At 44.6% G+C, this 21,496-nt stretch overlaps 1 protein-coding gene and 1 long non-coding RNA gene across 2 annotated transcripts; one reads left to right on the top strand and one right to left on the bottom strand.

Annotated features, from left to right (window-relative positions):
* The first annotated feature begins 875 nt into the window (after positions 1–875).
* On the top strand, positions 876–21,487 carry LOC147046209 (uncharacterized). Its single transcript, XR_015068158.1, has 10 exons — positions 876–1,053; positions 1,346–1,416; positions 2,069–2,151; positions 4,568–4,711; positions 5,458–5,637; positions 5,727–5,875; positions 8,742–8,805; positions 20,726–20,789; positions 20,912–20,957; positions 21,430–21,487. It is a non-coding gene; the product is annotated as an uncharacterized LOC147046209 (long non-coding RNA).
* On the bottom strand, positions 2,344–8,724 carry LOC147046210 (phosphatidylinositol 3-kinase regulatory subunit gamma-like). The gene is made up of 10 exons (XM_085929695.1): positions 8,381–8,724; positions 6,229–6,340; positions 6,043–6,141; positions 5,767–5,947; positions 5,491–5,607; positions 5,263–5,405; positions 4,961–5,137; positions 4,815–4,889; positions 4,576–4,746; positions 2,344–4,496 (listed from the first exon to the last, which is right to left on the bottom strand). Exons 1-10 carry the CDS (start codon positions 8,433–8,435, stop codon positions 4,223–4,225), a joined length of 1,404 nt encoding a protein of 467 aa, XP_085785821.1. The 5' UTR covers positions 8,436–8,724; the 3' UTR covers positions 2,344–4,222.
* Positions 21,488–21,496: the final 9 nt, after the last annotated feature.

Here is a 21,496-nt window from a genome sequence, read left to right as displayed (position 1 = left end):
AAAGGTCAAAGGTCATTGAAGTTGGACAAGAGAGCCTGCTGGCCTGATCATTTGGACATTTTAACACGTCAAGATTTAAGAGATTAAGAGAAATTAACTGTTGCATATTATTGAGATGTGTCTTGAATAATCATCGATCATTCTTTTTGAAAAATCATTCACGTGATCAGTTTCTTCACATTCATGAATACTGCATAATCCGTTTTTGATATGTGCTATGCATAATTAAAAGTAATTTGATTATTATTTCACACAAATGTGTATTCAACTTTTAGCTTTTCACATGAATCAGCATATCCAAGAAGTAGCAATGTTTCAACGGGTTGGTAATATGTGAAGATGTTTGAGGACTTGGGTTCTTTTCTTTTAGATATAAAACATTAATTTTGGAATAATTTGCAAGCCTGCATAATAGAACTGAAAATAAAAGGGATTGTTATTGAACATTTTCTGCATAGGATGCAATTTTTCCTTAGTATGAAGTAAGCTATTTTCTTTCAAACATAACTGTGACGTGTATAACTATGCCAGTAGATTTAAAGCAACGTGAAGCTTTAGTTGCTTGGACAGGTAAGCAACAAGGTTTCTCGCTCCCAGCCTATGAGCGCGCTATATCGCAAGCTGTAAAAACGGGGAGGTTAAAAAAAAAAAAAAAAAAAAAGAAATTCCACTTTATTGATTCTCCCTTCGACATAGCAACTGGATCTGGATTGGTTGACACGCTTCAGGTTCTCGGCTTCTCATTGGCTGAGAGTCTGGCCTAAACGCGGAGGAATCGGACGGAGACAGAGAGGAGGAGTGACATGATTGGACGTGGCCGGCCGGCGCAGAATGCCTAAAGCTAAACCTATTTTCCTGAAAGCCTGTAAGTCATTTAATGGTCCCTCCACTCAACATCTGAAGTGTGACAACAAAACTAAATCGTCTTACCGCTCCCCTCACTTCGGACTTGTTTAAATGAAGAACTTCAGAGCTTGGGCGAGTTCATGTGTGTGTGTGTGCTGACAAAAATGAAAATGGGGAATGAAAATGAAGGACGAAGGAAATGGAGGAGTGAGTGTGTGTATTATTTTTGAGGAAAAGGGCGTGGGGGTGTGTTTTTTTTTTTACTTGGAAAGGGAGCTTGGGGAAGAAAAGCAGATTTACTTGTGTTAGTTTAACTGCTGCGTAGGCAAGTTACTCTGGGAAGGAGCCAAGTTTGGGGAATATTTCAGGTTACGGGAAATGTTCAAGAGCACTACGTAACATGCCTTAAAGTAGTAAACTCACATTCTTTACTTGCGTTAAACAGTTCCTTCTTTCTACCCCACACATGGTGTCTCCATTTTCTCATTTTCTTTTACAGTGAGGGAGTCGGGGGGGCCATCTGAGTGGTCCTTGTCATGGGACCATTTCACCAGATCTTTGCTGACACAGGTAGGAGTGAATAATCCATGGCCTGGAACCGAGGCTCTCCTCGAGTACATCGCTGCCCTCTTCACCTCAATAATCCCTGCCTAATGTGGACCTTATGTGAAAGCTGAAAGAGGCCACATGTTCTTGGTCACAGTGGTGTCAACATTGCCCTACCAGTGCTTCTCAAATAGCATGTGTGTGTGGATCATTTGGATCAAATATTATGCAGAGTTATTATGATTTAATTATACTATTTATAGTCACTGAGGACAATTCTGTGGGTGTGAAACATTTTTTTCTTCCCGGGGGGCATACCAGAAAATAACCGAGAAGCACTGCCAGTGGTCGGTCTCTGTTGTTTGTACAAGTGTTTCTGAGCTGGTAGCATTTTATTTTATAAACATATTTGGTGTACAATATTTATTTATATTATAATGGTACGTGATCCACTTTGGTGAATGAAATGGCTGATTCTGAGAACTTTCTAATGTTCATAGACTGTGTTCCATTGAAATAACCTTTTCTTCCATTCTGAAATGATAGGATTGCATGTTCAAAATCATCCAGATTTTCTTCGGGTGAGATAATGCGGACATACCGGGCAGGGCGACAAGTTCCACAGCATATCCTGCTATTGTCTTTGTCACTTCCTTTCTCTTCCATCTGTCCGCAGTATGTCCTCCGGTGCCTTCCGTGTCTGCCGAACCGACCCGGGGTCAGAGCTTGTTGGAATACAATGGCTACCGCTACGCGAAGGTAAAAATGGGTGACGTTGGGCCGCAACCTCCTACCTGCATGTCCAAATTTGGTCAATTTAATATTTTTACAAATTTGACCGTTGATTTGATTCGATGTTAAGTACATTTTAATTTCAGACGATCATGGTTTGAGTCTATATATTCGAATGCAAAAAAAAAAAAGCCTTCTATTAGCAATGAAAAACAGCACAAAATGGCATAAAATGACAAAACCCTCATCAGTTTATTGTCTTTCAGCAAGAAAAAGGTCATGATCTTACATTGCTCAGCTTCACCAAAGGCATTTCCTCCATCCTTATCTGGAGTTTTTTTTTTTTTAACTATATAAGGCCAAATAGGCCCAATCCCAAGTAAGAACCTCAGATATACATTTTAGTTTCTCAGTACAGAGTTTTGTTGTTCACGAACCTGGAAAAAAAAATGTGCCATGTCAAACAGATTCCTTACGCCATTAGTTATGTAGGCTGCATGTCATGATGAAACACATTCATAGCTCCGGCAATGCCACAATTCAAGTCATGGAGGCAGGATACTTTCGGATCGCTTCCCGTTCATATGAAACGCGGGAGGCCGTATCTTACCGACACCACCAAAGAGTGCATTTTTTTTGTGGTGCATGTCAACCATTCGTAACAGCAAAACCTTCACACCACCGTCACACATTGCAACAATAGAAATACTGTTGGATTGCACTTTCTTCAAGCTTTCATCTTGTGGCATGTTTGTAGAAAAAATATAGAATACAAAAAGCTTATAGTTCTTTGAGTAACAGAATATAACATACAGTACTTCAGATTATGTTTTCATCAGCACATCAGCAGGTGTAGATAATGGCCCAAAAGCTTGCCCAAAAGCATCCATTGGGCAAAAAAAACGGGCGTGTGTTCTTGCTCTCTATCAAGTGCTTTGGTCAATGGGTATAACATTGAGTAATAGTTTTCTATACGATGTTAATGCTACATAATATCCACTGTATGAACGGGGCAAATTGTCAAGATGCACCACAATTTTTCACATATTCACAAGTGGTATTTACCCAGAAAACGGTTTGGTCCACCAAACCAGGGATGACAGAAACAGCTTGTGTACAGCACCATTTTCTCCGCACCAATGCGCTAAGTAGTAATATGTTCACGCAACCTATTGATGATCACTTTTCATAGCCGATTCGGTTTTAGTCAAAACATCCGTTCGGATTGTACAAGCCAGTGGTTCTTAACCTTGTTGGAGGTACCGAACCCCTCGTTATTTTCATTTTTTCATTTATTTTTTTTATTCTAGACCAGGGGTCAGGAACCTTTTTGGCGGACAGACCCATACGTGCCCATTTTTAACAAATAATTTCCCATGAGAGCCATACCATAAAAAAGAAATAAAAAAAACGATTGGCTAGATACAATTAAATGCATGTATTTTAATTAAGATGAACGATTTTTTGAGTGTACTAATGTATTCTTTTTAATAACGTCACCAAAAGCCATAGGTTCCCGACGTCTGTTCTAGACATAGATATTTTTTACTGGTGCACAAAATGAGCCATGCATGAACATCACTTTGTTCAAAGAACAAAACCAACACAATGCATGAACTCACAACAAATTACATACTGGCAGATCAGAATTTACACAATAAATCAGGTTTGTTCGGACCTCCTCAGTGGAGGCTCTGTCAACCCTGAGACCGACTCACCGAACCCCTAGGGTTCGATCGAACCCAGGTTAAGAACCACTGGTACAAGCCAAAGCAAGACACGGACGGCATCTGCGGTTGGTTAGAGAGCAATTTAGCGGTTGTCAGCATCTCCCCCTCCCCCCAGTTAAAAAAAAAAAACAACAACCAACGAACGACAATATATGAAGTACAGTTTCTTTTCAGAAATATTTAACAGTCTCTGGAAAAATTAAAATAATAGAAGCTGACATTCAAGTTCCGGTCCCACTTCAAATCTGTGAATTTGCCTTCACAAAAACGGATGGAATCACTTTAGTGCAACATTTACCACAATGCACCTCGACGCAGTCGTCCTTGCAGGGTACAGTAAACATGTCCTCGATATAATCTCAGTTGCTTTACATTTCCGGAGCGGCCGGCGGCAGCCTCACTATCTGCTTGGGAGTCTGTAAGAGTTTGTGCTCCTCTGCGTGTTGCGAAGGCATGGCGGTCGCTTTGGCGTGTACGGGATGCGACAGCCTAACATCCAGGGCGTCGTTGTGTTGCGCTAACGAGTGCAAGCGGTAGTGTAGGACAAGTTCTTTCAATGAACAGTGGACGTCGTAGGGCTCGGCAAAGCCGTAACCGTGCGGCGTGCTGTAGATCATGCAGTGCTTCACTTCGTCGTTCACTCTGGAATTGGGAAAAAAAACAACAAAGCGTCAACGGGCGCCGCAAATGATCGGCCTCCTTTCATTCTGCAGATACTCACACGACGGAGCAGGCGTAGCAGCCTTGCCTGCTGCTCTCGCGGATGAGGAACGTTCCGGGATCTTTCCCCTGAAGCATCTCCTCGGCCTGCGTCCTGCTAAGTTCGCCGACAAACCAACTCGTTTCGTCCTGATGCGGTAAGTTCTTCTCGTCTCCTTTCAACACGTACGTACTGAGGAAACAAAAGACATCTTTGTATTCCACTGCATTTGACTTTCCGACGCTTGGGTTAATACGTACTCGTCAAGGCTGTCTTTTAGTATCCCGAGCCAGTCGTCGATGCGTTTCTGCCTCACGCCTTTGTGATTGAGCCAGCTGCGTGTCGGAAAGCCATCAAAGAAATTAAACATCGTTTTTTTGGCGGTCATCTAGCTCGGCATACTCACTTGAGATACTGATCTCGAATGTTGCGCAGCTGGATCAGATCTGGCCGCAAACTGTTCATCTTTCTGTCGGTCTCTCTGTAGTTTTCCACCTGGCTTCGCAAGTCTTCTTCCAGATGAATCTTGCTGTCGTAGATATCGCTGAGACGGCACTTCAGCTTCTCGTAGTTGATCAGAAAGCTAAAGCGGGGCGAATAAAAGGTCTGACGTGAAATTTCGGGACTGTGATGATGATAATGCTAAGTGTGTGAAAACTAATATCTGTTATGTCATCCCCTTGAAAAGGGCTCATTTTGCAAAAGTACCTCTCAAGATCTTTGTCGGTTCCCTCGGAGAGACTGCTCCTCTCAAATTCTTCGCCGAAGCGCTCTTGTTCACGACATTGTTCCTCAAAGATCATCATAGTCTCGTTGAATGCCTCGATTGCCGTTTGTTTCATCTGGATCTCCTGATTTCAGAGAATAAATCCATTTTAGTCTGATTCGCGCTCAAATGTTTAGGAGCACCAGAAGTCATTTCACTGCGGCCGTCACCTGCGAAGTCTTGGTGAAGGCGTCGTAAAGACGATCAAACTCCTTCGACTTCTCTTCATACTGACAATGGACCTCTTTGAGCTTTCTTCCGGCGACATCAACATTGTTCTCCTTCACCTGATGCCAAAACAAATCCAATTGCTAAAGGTTAGTGAAAAGGCAAGTTGTAGTGATGAAACGGAAAACGGTTCACTCAGAAATTCACAACAAGTACTCGATTATTGTCCGATTTGCAGATTCCTGACCATTGCGAAACTGAAATGTGAAAGCACGGACCTGCTGGAAGCGAGACACCGGGTGCGTGAGCATCAGGTCCAACGTTGCGTTGTACTCCACTAACTGGTGGTGCCGATAGTGCCAAATGAGATCCACCACCGAAGTGAAGGTAAGTGGGTCCGAGAAGCCGTACTTTCCGTCGCGGTGGTAAATCTTGATCAATTTATTGTGGCCGTCTTTCCTGTCGACCGCAATTTGTTCCGATAAGCAAGTGTCAAACGGGAAACAAAAGCACGATGGAAGCACTTTGGTGTTCTTTTCTTCAAGCCGTCTTACCTTAATGTCAGCGTAAAGTCTCCCTGCAGCTTGGTGGACGCGTCGCGTACTAGGAAGGAGCCGTCAGGTGTGTCGCGGAGCTTCTCGTTGACCTCGTCCCTGAGGGGGAAATCAGTTAACAGATTAAACACCGCGCCGCATTTCAACAGCTAAGCGATAGAAGGGGGGGGCGAGGTGGTCTTTTACCTGGTTACGTCGCCCCAGTACCATTCGGCATCTTGTAGTGAGTCGGACTGCGGGGAAAGGCAGTTATTGTTCATGGCGGAAGACGTTGGCTTGGTTGACCTGGGAGGGAGAGCTGTTAGGGATGGAAATGAGACAACGTCAGTGGAAAAAGCCGTAATCACTCTCGATCAGATTGATCTAAATACTAACTCCGAGATTACAAACAGTAGTGAAGGGTCGTGTGCCTCGCCACGGCGAAAGAAGAAAGGATTCCGCACGAGGGAAAGGTTTCGATAAGTAAATGACAAAAATAACAACCGACACAAACCTTATTGTCCTGCATGTAGATTGCCCGCATTGCAACGACGCAAGATCCAGCGAGGCGTCTTACTCAACAAAACGGTATCAATCCAATCGCCCAATGTGCCGACACGCTTCGCTAGGCCTCTTCTAGCCAGAGATCACCCCCCCCCCAACACAAACACACACACACACACACACACCTCCTACTCATGCAAGCACCCTCGCCCTTGCCTGGTGGCTTGACGGGGACAAGCCCAGGCATGTTTCCAAAAGATGTCACTTGCCAAATCATGACTGACACACCCACGAGGGTAGGGGTGTTGCACGATCTTGTGTGTTATGACTAATCACTAATTTCAGTATTATTTGGCCAATTCCCACTATTGTGGTCTGCAGTCTATTTTTTGGACGAGAACACTTAATAAACAAAATTGTTGCGATTGCAATTAAATATTTCAGACTAATCTGAAAATATGTGACCGTCGCAACAAGTTTGTTACGTGACGTCATCGGTAAGGTCTTGCCTTAACCGCATAATATTCTACAGCTTAATTGCTAAATTTCTTTTTGAAAATTATGACCCATCTTACTACAATTACGGCAGTCTTGAAAATCCTCACAAGTTTTTCAAGGAAAAGCACATCAGAGTCGGCTCCAAAAAATCGAAACGTTTTTCTAAGGATGAAAAAGGAGCGCTAAACCGCATCAAGAGAAGCTGAGGGCCGGGGCGATATATTTCACGTCAGGACAAAAGTGCCTTTCATGGGGCAGTTGGGTAGACGACAAGAGCTGCCTATGCCAGGAGAAAATGTGGCTTTCACCCACCATCCGCTCTCCTTTGACCTTAAAATAAACAAAAGTCAGGTGCAGCAGCAGCAGCAGTTTTTTGGCAGACTAAAAACCCAAAACTGCTGCTCCTGCTGCTTCTGGCCCCATCAAAATTAAACCTGCATACCCCCCCCCTTTTTTTTTTTTTTCCTATTTCCTGCCAAGAAATTTGTGTGGATACCAAAAGCTCCGTACCAGCCAGCGTTATAGAACAGAGCCAGAGCCAAGTCATTAACCCTGAACTCAGGAAATGAATTCATCACGATAAAGCCTGGTTTCACCCCATTGTAAATGGACTCTTTGAAAGAGACGATCGTTTCATGGATCGTTTTCAATGCCGTGTCATTAAGTCTTAATAGCATTCGGGGGCCAATGTGTTTAGAGCAATTGTGATGCTGTAGCAGGCATTCGTGTTTCACGTTTTTGCAAGTTGTCACCAAAAAAAAAAAAAAAAAAGGTTGAAATGTCCAGATGGAAAAGGGGGACGCGGGTCCGGTCGCCCCGTGGCAATGACGGCACGAGATGGGTCGTCTCGCCAGTCCGCTCGCTCGCAAGGCTCTAGCCTACTTTGCGAGCTAGCACTAATTAAGCACGGCTGGCTGCAGAGCCGAGAACAAAGCGCTCGTTTCATGCGGTGCCCGTTGACGCACCATATTTCCTTCGAAAATGTTCCCCGTGCCTTGTCATGGGTGTCTACTGAATCCCCGCACGGTTTGTGAGAGTTCGGAGAGACTCGGGAGTCGCTGCTCGTCGTGAATTTGCCAGACGTGCTGGGACAAAAGAAAAAGAGTCGAACGAACCACTGCGCCTGGTCCGCTGGGGTATTACGTAATTGGCAAGCGAATTGCGCTATGCATGCCTGGGCAAGAGCACAGAGGAGGCGCAGCGCCCACGATCAAACCATTTTAACGTTTTAATCACATGTCAACCTGAGCATTCTTCTCACATGACAACAAGAAAGCTCCAAATTAAGCGAACGGGAGCTGACAGACGATTTTTAAAGCCCCTAAAAACAGACAATGGCTGCAGTAGTTAGTATTACCTGGTGGTGCTGGATCCATCTCGATGTAGAATAAACCTTCAGGAGGATAAATCATTCCCGTTTCACAGGAGTAGTCCAGTTTGCTGACGTTGTCTCAAAGTAAAAAAATAAAGAAAAGGCAAAAAATATGCACCTTTGTTCCTTCGCAACTGAGCTTATTTTCGAGCTACTTTAAATCAGCCTACACGTCCTAAATCTGGATAAATAAAAAAAAGAATCCCCGCCTCAGAACATCTCGTCTCAGAAGGCAACCCGAAGTCCAGACAATATTTTGTCTGTAGACTTTATAGAGATGCGGATTGTCAGGCTGTACCTTCCTTCTACCAGCGCAATGCATTCATGCCGTCTTTACTTGGTCTAGGAAGTCGAGCGACTTTAAAGGGCAGTTCTAACATCATCTTGGAGGGATCCAACCCGCTGTCACGGTAGGGGAGTTATTTTCTATGCATGCTTCACAACCACACGCAACACTCGTTGTTATGCTTTTATTTAGTTGTCGGGATCAAGCAGAAAATGTCTAATTCAAATATGTCGAGGGTCATTTTATTTCTCGAACGGCAATGTCGTTTTAGAATTAATCTAACCCCTACACTTAAATGGTACGTTCCAGACCGTTTCATTCACATCCTCACAACTTGCTGCAACCCGTGACAGCTGAAAATGGCTTGCACAGCATGAATGAAAGATAAAAACGTAATATACGGATAGGAATCTTCAATTATAAATAAATCTGTCATTTTTTTTGTTTAACATTAAAAACAATTGTATGTTTTCTGTCATTTTCAAGTTCCTCCAAATGACTGTAAAGCGAGAATCCAAATGACATCATGTTATACATGTTATTATAACTGAACAATGATTGTTTCAGCTTTTCTTAAAACATCCAGGAAGATTTTTGGTTGAGCTCTTTTGTCTCAGTAGTGTCGTCTACGTAGTTCAGGAGTGTGTGTTATATTCTCGTTGAGCTTGTCAAACACGTTCAGCAGTAAAATTGTCAACGTTTGTGCATGTGTGTGTGCGTGAGACACTGCTTGTAATTATTATTCAGGTGAACAGACAAGTGGCTTTACAGTACCTGGAAACATTTTATTTTTGCCAGCATATTAGCATTAACGTACGTGTTCATCTCCACTGAATACAAGCGTTGTCGTTCCCTCATGAAACACAATGACACGGTGCTGTAAATTTAAACAACCAGGGCCTCTTCCCCCAGCTGATGTTTGTGGCTTCAGGGAGAGTGAAACAAGGTCTGCTTGGTCAGAGGTCTGTCTCCGTTGGTGTCCGTGCGTTTATGACTGCTCCCCTTTTGACCCAAGGACAGAAAATCAGGGAGGTAATTGCCTCCAGCATTCCTTTTTCCCACCAGTTGAGATGATTCTTCCTTGCATCTACTGCCCATGAAACTTTCTAAACCGATTGGCCTGAATAGAGAATATTTGTGGCGTAAGCTAGCTGACAATGACTCTCAGTCACAGACGCACAGAGCCGTGTTGGTTCAAACGCATATTAAATTAAACCTTGAGAAAACACATTGAGTTACTACACGTATTGACGTGCTTATTTGTTCTTCCACATGCAGTGTGCCGCTTTTCGGGGACGAAATGCAGCAGGTGTTACCGCGTGTCGGAAGGCTGCGCTCACGTGTGAACGTTTGCGTGCAAATACAATGCGGTAGTGTTTGCTTTTGTGCCTTCCATGCCGTTCCCACTTTGAGAAGCCTGTCACAGCATGTCATTTGGCAGCTCCCCCCCCCCCCCCTCTCCTGTGTCAGAAGGGCACGCCGTTTGACCTCTTAACTCCTGTGTCTGACCCGTGTGACACATTTCTCTACCACCGCACTCTTTAACGCACAACAGCCCCGGTGCTGCTCCAGATATGTCGAGTGTGGACAGGCAGGCACGGCGCGATGATCTCTGAAGATATGTCACCCCTACAAACAGTATTTGAAACAGCCGGGATATTCTAGGCGTGCCTCGTATTCCGCTCGCGTGCTTCATTTGTGCATGCTGTGGTTAGCGTTAGCGACAGATCACTTTTTGGGATAAACCTAGAGGCTCTTCACCACAGATCTTGGCAGTCCTGATGGGATCACTGCGGGCTAATCGTAAGATTAACACAAGAGGCCTGCTGGCAGCTGTGACTCATCTCCATGCCCACAACTGCAATACGCCAATGAGCCTTGAAAACTAAGAGTTTAACCATAGTAGACAAACAGTCAGACGATGGAGGTCATTTGTAAAAAAGGAAAAGATCTAGCTGTATAAATAAATGAGCCCGTTCGAAGTCCTCGATTCTGCGTCGTTGGATATTGTTTGTTAACGCTGTCGGGAAATTATGAACATTAATCCCTACATAAGAGTGTTAAATGTGCACGTGATAGGCTTCCCGCTGCCAGCAAAATTTTGATAGTACGTAATCTCCTGGCTTTTTGGAGTAATGCTTGAGCTCACTGTGTCAAGGAACGCTATTCGTCAACTGTTTTCATATTTGTCTATGTAGGGCGCATTTTATCTGGATTTGCTTTTGTTTGTTGTCCATCATGAAAAGACGCAACACAGAGGAAGCATATCGGGGATTAGTGTAGTTCACCAGTGTTTATATATGTGTCACGGTCTCCCAATGTAGCCCAGGGTGAATTGCACGTCTTAACAATTTGCCGTACTGTAGTGTGCCGCTCGCTATTCACGGCGGCCATTGAAGGGCTGCATAATGGTCTTGGCAAGAGTGTTCGGCATTCACCGCGGAGAGACTGCGGGGTTTCCCTGGTTGGTGGCCAGAACCAGCACACAAAGCATGCAGTAGTCCTGCCAGAGGCAACTCAACTGTGGCCAGAGTGGAGGACGCTTATGGTCTGGCCCCCAGGATCTTGTCATTGTGGAAATGTAAGCGGGGCCAGTGTCTGAATGGAGTTGAAAACCTTAGATGACCAAAACTATGAGCTTCAAATAGCTGGGGCCTGGGAAGAAACATAGCTTGTTCTTTTAACCAGGTCATAGAGAAGCCAACGAGTAAGAAAATCAAATCAACAGAAAACCAATGTTTGCTGTAGGGAATGTCAAATTGGAAAAAAAAAGGGATTTTTCTAAATGTTTCCGTGTCAGCCCGTCTGAGCCTGTTGGCCAAATCCAGCCGCTAGTTAGTTTAGCATGCCGCCGCTCATCATTTGTCACTCCTTTTCTGCCACAACCTAAACTTAACACACGGGGGTGACAACCCAGGAATTCGTGGCAGGCCACCACGTTACCAAGGACAGTAAATGTCAGAGTTATGTCGCCGTGCCAGGGTCCACTGTTCCTCCCCGACAAATTTCTCGTGGTTCACTTTACCGACCTTGGACAATTTCAACGCCAGTCTGTCTCCTTGCCTTCTTCCCAAAATCAGATGAGCTGGTTTCCTATGAACTTGCAACAGGATAAGTTTTAGAAAAAGGAAGAATGGATGGCAGTACTTAGACCAAAAAGAAGAGACAATTCCCAAAGATGTGCTGAAATAAAAGCATTTAAATAAAAGCGAGTCATGTGCTGTGCCCCTAACCAGGCTTTGACGGAAGAACCCAGAAACTGAGACCTCTTTTCAAGCTCCTAGGCGGTTGGCTCCTTCATATAAAAGGACATTATAGTCTCCTCGCTACGTAGCTATCACATCAGCACTATAACTCTATTAGGCACAGATCCAGGACACACTAAGCGAGCAACAGCCCACAATGGCATCATTGTCAGCGGGGATTGCATCCATTGTTGCTCATCATACAGGATTTATTCCCCTCCTCCCATATTGTGCCCTTCACCTCTGACCCCGTGCCACCATCTCACATGCTCCACGACTGAGCTTGGAAAGCTTTCTCCCTTCTGCCTCTTAAACGCCTCCGCGCAATGACACAAGCTTGCTAAGTGGCTTCTCTCCACAGATGATTCAGGTCGGCAAGGAGAGAACGAGAGGTGTGTGTCAGGAGGTGCCGGGGGGGGCAGGTCAGAGGGGGCCGTGGTTCTACCGAATGACCCTTCTAAAAGGTCACTTACAAGGCATGAGAGGAGAGGAGCTGCCTAAATGGCTCTTTTCTCCCCCTAGCCAGGACAGAGAGCCCCGTATGGTTATTTATGAGCGTGTGGGAGAGTGAGGCTCTGCAATGAAACCCAGCCGCCTCTTTGTTGCGACGACCGGGTTGGGCTAAGATTCCTGTCATTGCTTCGCTTCCATCATGTATACATGCGTACTGCACACGCATGTGGCTCACCCGCTATTAAGGACCCCTCCCGGAGCCACAAGGACAGAGGAGAGGACTCTGTTGCCAGGGAGATTTCAAGAGTGAGGTGTGCTTGACACAAAAGCTGTCAGCAGTTTGATAGATGCTACTACTGCAATAGAAACTTTCTGAAATTGCCGACTCGTGGTGATGGTGGGAGGGGGGGTATAACAGGGGCCCCACAAAATCTTCCCAATTTTCTCCCAGATCCTTTCCATGTGTTACTGTAACTGAAAAACTTAGTCCTATTATAAACGTGTTTGTACACTGAACAAATTTTGTTTTGAATGAACTCCATTTTACTTTGTCAAGTGGTTCCGCAAAATAAAATCATGCATTTTGAAGTAGAAGCATATCTTGCTTAAAACGAATCGGATGATTTTGTTTGGTGTCCACACTTGATAGGATCGAATTGATTCAATTCAACTTTTTTTTTTTTCCAGTTGATATATGTTTTTGGACACATAAACAGAAGCCTGAGAAAAAGAAAAAAAAAAAGCCACTTTTTAGTGCTGTCCTTGAAACGTAGACATGTTTGTTCACACTACGGCTGCGTTCGTTCCGCCACGGTAACACGCAGCATTTTTTTTTTCCCCCTTTCTCGACAAAAGTTAAATTAAGCTTGAATTTCTCGCCGGAGTTAAACGCTCATGATGTCATGGTTTGAGGACAGAATGACTCGTTTTGTCTGTTGACTGAGAAGGCCTATTCTTGCATGTTTGGGTGGGAGCATGCGTATAATTGCAGTGCGGGGTAGCGTGAGCGGAAGGGGGGGGGGGAAGGAGCCAGTTAGCACGCAACATGAGTTTTGGTTTACAGTCGCTGGCGTGCGTGCCAGCCAAACGTGTCCGTATCGTTGCGCCGGCCGGGCTCGCCACGCACTTTTTGCGGGCTTATGCTCTTCCGAGACGCGGCGGCTTTCATTTGCGCATGCTGAGTAGTTTTAGGGACCCCGAGGCCATGGACAGATTGAGCTTTTGCTCCATTCTCAGGGATGCTGGGTACTCGCCAGGCGATGTGAGTCCATGTGCGGACAAAAATTCAAGCCAATGTCCGTTTTCCATCAAGATTTGTCACATTGTTTGCTTCTCAAGTTAGTTGTTAGGGAGCAAGCAAACCGCGGTGCACGTGTTGCTGCCATTCCAGGATTACACTGATCCAAAAATCTGACAGTAAAGGAAGAGAATGGAAAGCTTTGTCTGCTTTTTCATATCCTCTCAGTGGGAGGTAGAAAGGCAAGACCTCCGGACCAGGAAGGGGGGGTTGGTGTGCGTTGGGATTTTTGGGAGGGGGAGCTCTCGACTGCCAAGCAGATGGGCTACCAAGCCATGTGCATTTAGGGAGATCATATGGGATAACCTCACAAAGACAGATTGACATTTTGCTGACAAAACAAACCACCCACCGCTGTCCTGCACGCAAGTCGCGCCCTTGCTACGCATGCACTCCCATGCAAGTGCTATTTGCTTACAGAGGTCTTAAGGAAGAAGTTTTTGGTGTTAAGCTCTCTCCGTACAATGGCAGCATCCCAGCACAACCCGAGCGAGCATTGAGGCTTCAACTCCCACCAATGTCCCAGAAGGTTAAGAAGGCATTATCTGTCCGGCTTGACTTTGTCCCTGAGTTGTCGGGGACTCCTGACAAGATTGTGCATCAATGGCAGCGAGCCAAGAGCGACCTTTGCACATTTGTCATTTTGATGTGGGGATTTGCTCTACCAAGTCCAAGAGCGTGCCCCACGCCCATTTCACTCCAAATCCCCCAATAACAAGAAAATGACTCCCTGTTCTCAACTTCCATATCTCATATCCTTTTTTTTTTTTTTTTAGGGGTTAACCAGAATATGTTTTGTTCCAAAATACTGATTACACTTGTCGTAACTTTTAATTCTAATTTCTGGACTGACTTTTGGCCCAATACTACAAAGAGCAATTCTGTTGCCACGTCTCACCCACCGGAGTCAAGACAAAGGCGAGCTTAGTGCTTGGCTTGGATCTTCGTCATCAAACGAGGATAAAAAAAAAAAAAAGTCACCTGAAGGTTGAAGGCCTTATAAGCTTCTCATCCCACCTACTTTTGATAATGACGCCTGTCGGAGGGGGATTTGTTTTTGTCAGCGCTGCAAATGTCAAGGTAAACAAATCAAAAGCTTTCAGGCAAGTGGTGTAATAGGATGTCTGCAGACAAATAAGCGGCTCGGCCGTTAAGCAAATGTGATAATGCAATACTCCAACGCAAGTAGTCAAGAAGATCGCTCGGGTGGCACAGTTGTGCCCCTCATCGTATTTAAGTACAGCTTAGGCCGTTTGGCTCTGTCAAGCTTAGTCCCCCCCACCCCCACCTTAACGTACACACGAGCTCGTTTCTTTGTCTTCCCTTTCCTTTCCCTCTACCGCTTCCGAACCCTTAGTTTTCCGTGGCCTCTCGTTCCAAAGAAGTGTGCAAACTAAATAAATGAACGACGTGATCCAAAAATAGGCTCGAGACGGCGGACCGGGCGATGAGCGTCGTAAGGAGACTTGTAAAAAGTGGGCCGATAATGTAATACTGCAGCCGTTCGCATTTCAGACACCCGTCGTAAAATGATTTCCAACATTTGAGCACGTGTGCTAAAAGGAGACGGCGTGGTAGAAAAGGTTAACTTATCTTTAGCCCGCAAGGTTAAAGTTCAGCATTAAAGAGGGGGCAGATGTCTGTGAACAGGCTGACGTGGAAAGAGGGACGTTCTCGCTGCTGACTAAATGTTGTCAAACGCGACCGAGGCGTCGTCACGATAAGAGCGGTGCCAGCGGCTTCGAAGCTTCAACCGCTTCCAATCGCATCGTACCGATGTCGCTAACGTGCTAAAGAAACCATACGCCTCTACGCCATTAAGTATGAGCTACGAATAATCTCGAAAGGCCCCCCGCGACAGATTGCGCTTGGCCTCGGGACCTACGAAACGGGCGAGCAGAAGGCCCTGCCGACTTTTTACAAGGGGAGGCGAGCCCTGCGTGAGCGCATCTCGCCATTACAGTCGGTAACATGAGATGGCGAACCGCAACGCCGCTAAATCAGTCAAATGGGAGCCCAGCGTCACTGTAATTTGGGAGGGAGCTGGTTAACCACGCTTCATAATGGATGGTGTTTCTGTTTAGCCCGAGGCGTCGGAGCTGAGGTCATATGCAAACAAGGCAGATCCCGAGTCTCTGCTTTTAATGCCCATCAAACTGCTTTGTTTGATCAGGTCTGTGTTATCCAAGAGACCCAATATGTAAATAAATAAGATAAAGGCCCCCCCCCCCCCCTTTTTTTTTTCTTTTAAAGGTCAAAGGCAAGCAACTATACTTGGCCACACGCTAAGTGACCAAAATGAGAAAACTTCTTTCTGGATTCATTTTCGTAACCAAGTCCTGTTATGGGTTGTTTTCCCCTCGAGGCGGTTCTATTGTCACCTCAAATACACTTTTGAAATTCTACTTTCAAATGATTTCACTGATGCTGCATGTGAAACTCGTGATATAGGAAATGACTCTTGATCAAAGAGTATTATTAGTACTTAAAAAGCTTTTCTTTTTTTCAAAAGAAAATGCGTACCGGTACGATATGTCATGGGTCACCAACCTTTTTGAAACCGAGAGCTACTTCTGACACCCGATTAATCCAAACGGCCACCAATTTGACTGAAGTAACACATTTGCCTTTAATAATGTTATGTTTTGATTCATAATCATAATCATTATTGTGATTTCCCACAAGTAATTTAAAATTATAAAGTTATATTATAACTTTATATAATTATAAAGTAAAATTTACAACACCCATTTCCCCCTATAAATCTCATCCAGTGTTCTCATTTTCAAATGATCACTTCTATGACATTCCTAGGAATTCACTAGTGAGCTATTTTTAGCACAGCCCATGTGGTACTTGGCCGCTACCTTCTGCCTACCCCGATGCCCACAGGCGCCTACACGTTGGTGACCCCTGACGTGTTATTAAGTCCTGAAGGTGCTATTTGCAAAAAATGAAGATTATCGTACCAAGTATTTCACTTTCAGACAAAGGCTGTTACTACAGTCATGATAACTAAGTGAGTGGCAAAAGCTCACTTTGGGCTCGTCTGCGTGCCCTTGAGCGGGCCATCCAACTGATCATCCCCCCCCCACCGCCGCATTCCAAAGACTCAACCGAGGGGTGTAGCACCACTTGTGCGCACCATCATTTTGACATCTCTCCTTGTGTGTGTGTGTGTGTGTGTGTGTGTGTGTGTGTGTGTGTGTGTGTGTGTGTGTGTGTGTGTGTGTGTGTGTGTGTGTGTGTGTGTGTGTGTGTGTGTGCTTGAGTGTAAATGTGCAACAAAAATATACAGCAGTATAAACTGCATTTCTCCTAAAGGAGTTTAAATTGATATATTACATGTTCTTTAGTAACCCAAATCTAATCATTTCAGAAACTGAAAAATCAAAATGACTTTTACATAACTCTATTTGAACTTGTGGTTAATGTCTGTGTCACCTAATAGAGGTTGTATGTTCTTCCTGTTCATGTGGGGATTTCCTCCAAGTACTGCAGCTTCCTCCTGCATTCCAAAATCTAAATTGTTCTTAGGTGTGACAAAGTGTGAATGGTTGCAATTGGCTGGAAAGTGGCATGACTGTGGCTTGACTCTCACCCACAGTCAGCTGGGACACGGCCTTTGCTTATGACCCCTAAAATGGTGGAGTGATCAAGAAGATGGATGGATGGATGGATGGATGGATGGATGGATGGATGGATGGATGGATGGATGGATGGATGGATGACCAATGTTTTTTTTTTTTAGTCCACCGCTTGGTAAAATATAAATACTGTCCATAAATGAAAAGCACACATGATGTCATTTTTGTCCCTCCCATTTGACATTCCAAATGTTTGCCTGTATAAATGAAAACAAGCATTTTTAAGAATTACTAACCCCCAAGATCTTGTTACATCCTTGAACTGCCGTCTGCATTCGCTTTTTTATTGACAACAACCTTGTGTCGCCTGTCACGTTTTTTTTTTGTTTTTTTGTTTTTTGTGGGTGTGAATGTCGCTTTAATGGATTACATCATCTTTTTGAGCTCTGGTTTCTCCTCAGCACTGTTCGCCTGGTTCAGCCTTTTCTACCCAGAGACAATTGGTTAATTCACTGGTGACAAACACTGCCACCTCCTGATCCACCTACAAACCCGAAGCACCTTTAGGCACACATTGGATCGAAATCAAAATTGCCCGAAATATAAAAAGAAAATATACATGTATACGCGTAGGGTAACCTATTATACAGCATTCAAATTATGACAGATTCTGAGCAAATATGTGGGAAATGTCAATGACGACATTATTGAGACGCCCGGAGGCTGGCGTTACTGATTAAATTGTATTTTTGCGCCATCTAGTGGCGAAAGGCAGACTTACGTCTTACGTCATAATTTACCTTGCAAGATTTTGTTATTATTCAGGGAAAATAGGCCAGTTTGCTACCAAAATATCTTCAGTTTTCTTTAACTTTGTTCTTATATCTGTATCAATTAATATAGTCTTTCTCCCTACCCAATACACAAAACGGAGGGTTTATTTTAATTCATTTATTTCATTTCATTCATATGTTTGTTTCATTCTTTAAAAGACACAAAAGAGGGCAGAAGAAATTTGAAAAAGCGTTGACAACAGGAAAGGGTTGAACTAAACATGGACTCAATACAGTTTGCAATGTACGTAGTCACACAAGTAATTTGAGAGTCACTGTTTTCCTGCCATCCATCCATCCATCCATCTATCCATCCATCCATCCAATCATCCATCCATCCAATCATCCATCCAATCATCTGCACCACTTGTCCTGTATCAAACTGCAGCAGTAGTTGATGCCCTCTCTGCTTGTGGAGTTCATTTGGTTACACTCTCCTAAGCTAAATCCACTCTGGCATGACTTCTGACCCTGTCCTGACATCTTATGTAAGTAAGGAGCTTGTTAAGGAAAGCACGCCTTTGCTCTGTTACTGCAGGTTCGGTAAGCTCATTGACTTAGCTTCAAATCTTCATAAATGACCTTACATAGCGCATGCCTCACGTGACCACCTCGGCAGGCACGAGTGTCCCTCAACTGTATTTCATTCTGATTGTCGTGTTCTTGGGGTGGAAGAGAATGGATTTTTGTAACCCCCAGCTTTGAATATGAGGCAAATTAGTCAAAGAAATGAACCAACTTTCATTTTAAATATGTGAAATCCGCACATTGCTTTCCCCACGCTTATTGTGTCAGGCATTTCTAAAATTGTCAGTCGATTTTGGTTTTATTAGTGATTTCCTTCTATTTATACCAACATGAGTAAGTAAATCTTTTTTCAAAGAAAAAATCAGTGGTTGTAACCCGCATGTGTAATCTGCATGCATTTGGCTGATGTTTCTGTCAGATGGAAGCCGAAGGCATCGGGGGACAGCGGCCATGTGACCACCAATGCCAGGATTGGTTTAGTGCAGCTGTGACATCAGCAAAGCAGCCATTCCCTCCCACCTCCGTCTTAGTCTTCCTCGCTCTCCTGAGCGCTCCGTGTTTCCCCCCCTTCCTTTCCTCAGCATCTCTCCACGAAGCCAGCTTTAGCGTGCCTTGCTGCTGCCGCCGGGGCGTCCGGGACCGATCGGGCCCCTTTATTTGGATTATCCCCACGACTCCCTCTCTTTCTCTTCCTCTTGCTGTCCTCCACAGCTGCTGTCATTCACCCCCTCCCTTGCCCTCCCCTCCTCTCATCCCCTGTATACGGGAGTTGGGCCTCTGAGGGAGGAGGGAGTCAACCTCCGCGTTTGGCCGGGGAACCGCGTGCAATTAGCCATGCCCTACCCGGGCATCCTTTGAGCAGCTGGAATCATTTCCACTCGTGTCCATCTGCACACCAGCGGCAGTGTAGGATGAAAATCTGCAACCATGATGCAAGGTAATCTGTGCAGCGCCTGTCTTGCACCCTTTTGCGTCCTCCTCTTGCCCTCTTGCGTCTCGCTGGGCTATCAAGGATCGAATTCATTGACGCACTCTGTCATGCGGCGCGGACGACTCGGGGACGCCCGGACTGTGCGTTACGAAGCACGCTGACGGTTTTGTCGAGCGTTGGCAAGCCTTCATCGAGGAACGCCAAGGCTAGTGAGGTGTGGTGAAAAGAACAGGGGAGAAAAAAAAAAAAAAAAACATGGTGCCCTGGTGCAATGTAATTTTGCTCATGTCACTGCACAGTTCTATCTGTGTGCTGTAAATGTTTGAAGATGATGGTACAAACAGTAGCCTGCACTCACTCGTGTTGTGCTAACAGTAGCCGATGTTCTTACACACATTTAAATGCTAAATTATAGCCATGGCTAAATGGTATACAGTTGCCCCTCTTCATACCACATCAGTGCTGACATGCAAATGGTTGGTAGCTAAAATTAGCAAATGACCTGCAATTAGTCTCTCGTGGTGTTTCCGTGTACTTCCCGAGCTTGAAGATACTCTCGCGTTCTAAGCCCATTTTGACGTCACAACAATCTGCCAGTTGAACTGGGAGGTTTCCACTTTCTCAATTGCTGTTCGAAACGAAAAAAAAAAAAAAAAGGAAAGCTCAATCAGGTTAAGGTTATTGTGATATTAGTTTTACACATGAGCAGTGAAGAGTTTGAAAGTTGTCCTGGCCCCCCCCCCCCCCCCCCCCTGCTTTGCACCAAGATGCCCAATGTCAAAATGACTCCTTTATAGAGTCTCCGCACTCTTGGAGCAGCAGGTGGAGTTTGTGCCACATGCCATATTTCACTTTAATTACGCTAATGAAGTGAGCACATTGATCAACATTTGCTCGTGTTTTCCTTTCCGGCTCATAAGTGGATTTTGGAATCTGCACAGCTTCATTTGCTATAGGAGCTGTTTGTCGATGGCTGGCATCTCGGTGCTAAAGCAATAAACTGCGTAAAGCTTCTTCTCAAAACGAATCTACGTTTGCTTTGCGTACTTTGGAGTCAACACATACAGACAGTGTTTAATGGCTGCTCTTCATCTTGTTTTTCCACATGGAGCTTTATTTAAACGTCAGTCCATTTATCCTTTGCCATGTCGGCTCTCTTTCTTTCACTAGGACTGAAAAAACGAACTAGGAAGGCCTTGGGCTTAGGAAAAAAAGACAAGGATGCAGAAACCACGTAAGTTACCCGGTATGGATGGCGCTGTGTGTGGAATACTCAACTGTAAAAAGCAAAAAAAAATATGGCCGGACCAGCGTTTATAGTGGTACTATTTCTGTCTCTCTTGTCATTTCAAACAGGAGCTCACCTGACAAAGAAGCAACTGCCAGTGGAAAGAAAGGAAACGTGTGTATATGTTGATCGTTCGCGACTTTCTCCTCCTGTCCGGCTCTATGTCTGTCCAGCATGGCAAACTTCTTTTCACTTTCAATTCACTTTAGTTGCTTTTAGTGTTAAAAAAAAAAAAAAGAGCTGTCACATTTGCTGGGTGTCTCTTGCATGTTTTCTTTTTGCTTTATTCTTTGAGACACTTGTGTGATGTTTGCCTTCCCTGTTGTTATTTTGTACAGAAAAAGACTAATGGAGCACCCAATGGTTTCTATGGAGAGTTTGACTGGGACAGATACGTGAGTGTTCACTGCCTCCTTTGGTTTTTTTTTTGGTTTTTTTTTTTGTCTTGCTGCTCCCTCTTTCACTTTTGCTTTCCAGCGCACGTATGAAGCGAGCGAGCCTGCTTTCACAAGCATTCTAATATCAAGGCTTTTTTGAAAAAATCAGCTTGTGAGAACACTTAGGAATGTCGTCGCTGTCATTTCAGGCATCGCCTGATGTGGATGAGGAAGGTTTTAGCCAACGTCCTGGCGATGAAGGTGATGATATCCTTT

Source organism: Syngnathus leptorhynchus, chromosome 14, assembly GCF_054491065.1.
Source record: "Syngnathus leptorhynchus isolate UIUO chromosome 14, UIUO_Slep, whole genome shotgun sequence".
NCBI lineage: Eukaryota > Metazoa > Chordata > Actinopteri > Syngnathiformes > Syngnathidae > Syngnathus > Syngnathus leptorhynchus.
Note: the sequence above shows the minus strand (reverse complement) of the source record. Positions and strands in the feature narration are given on the sequence as shown.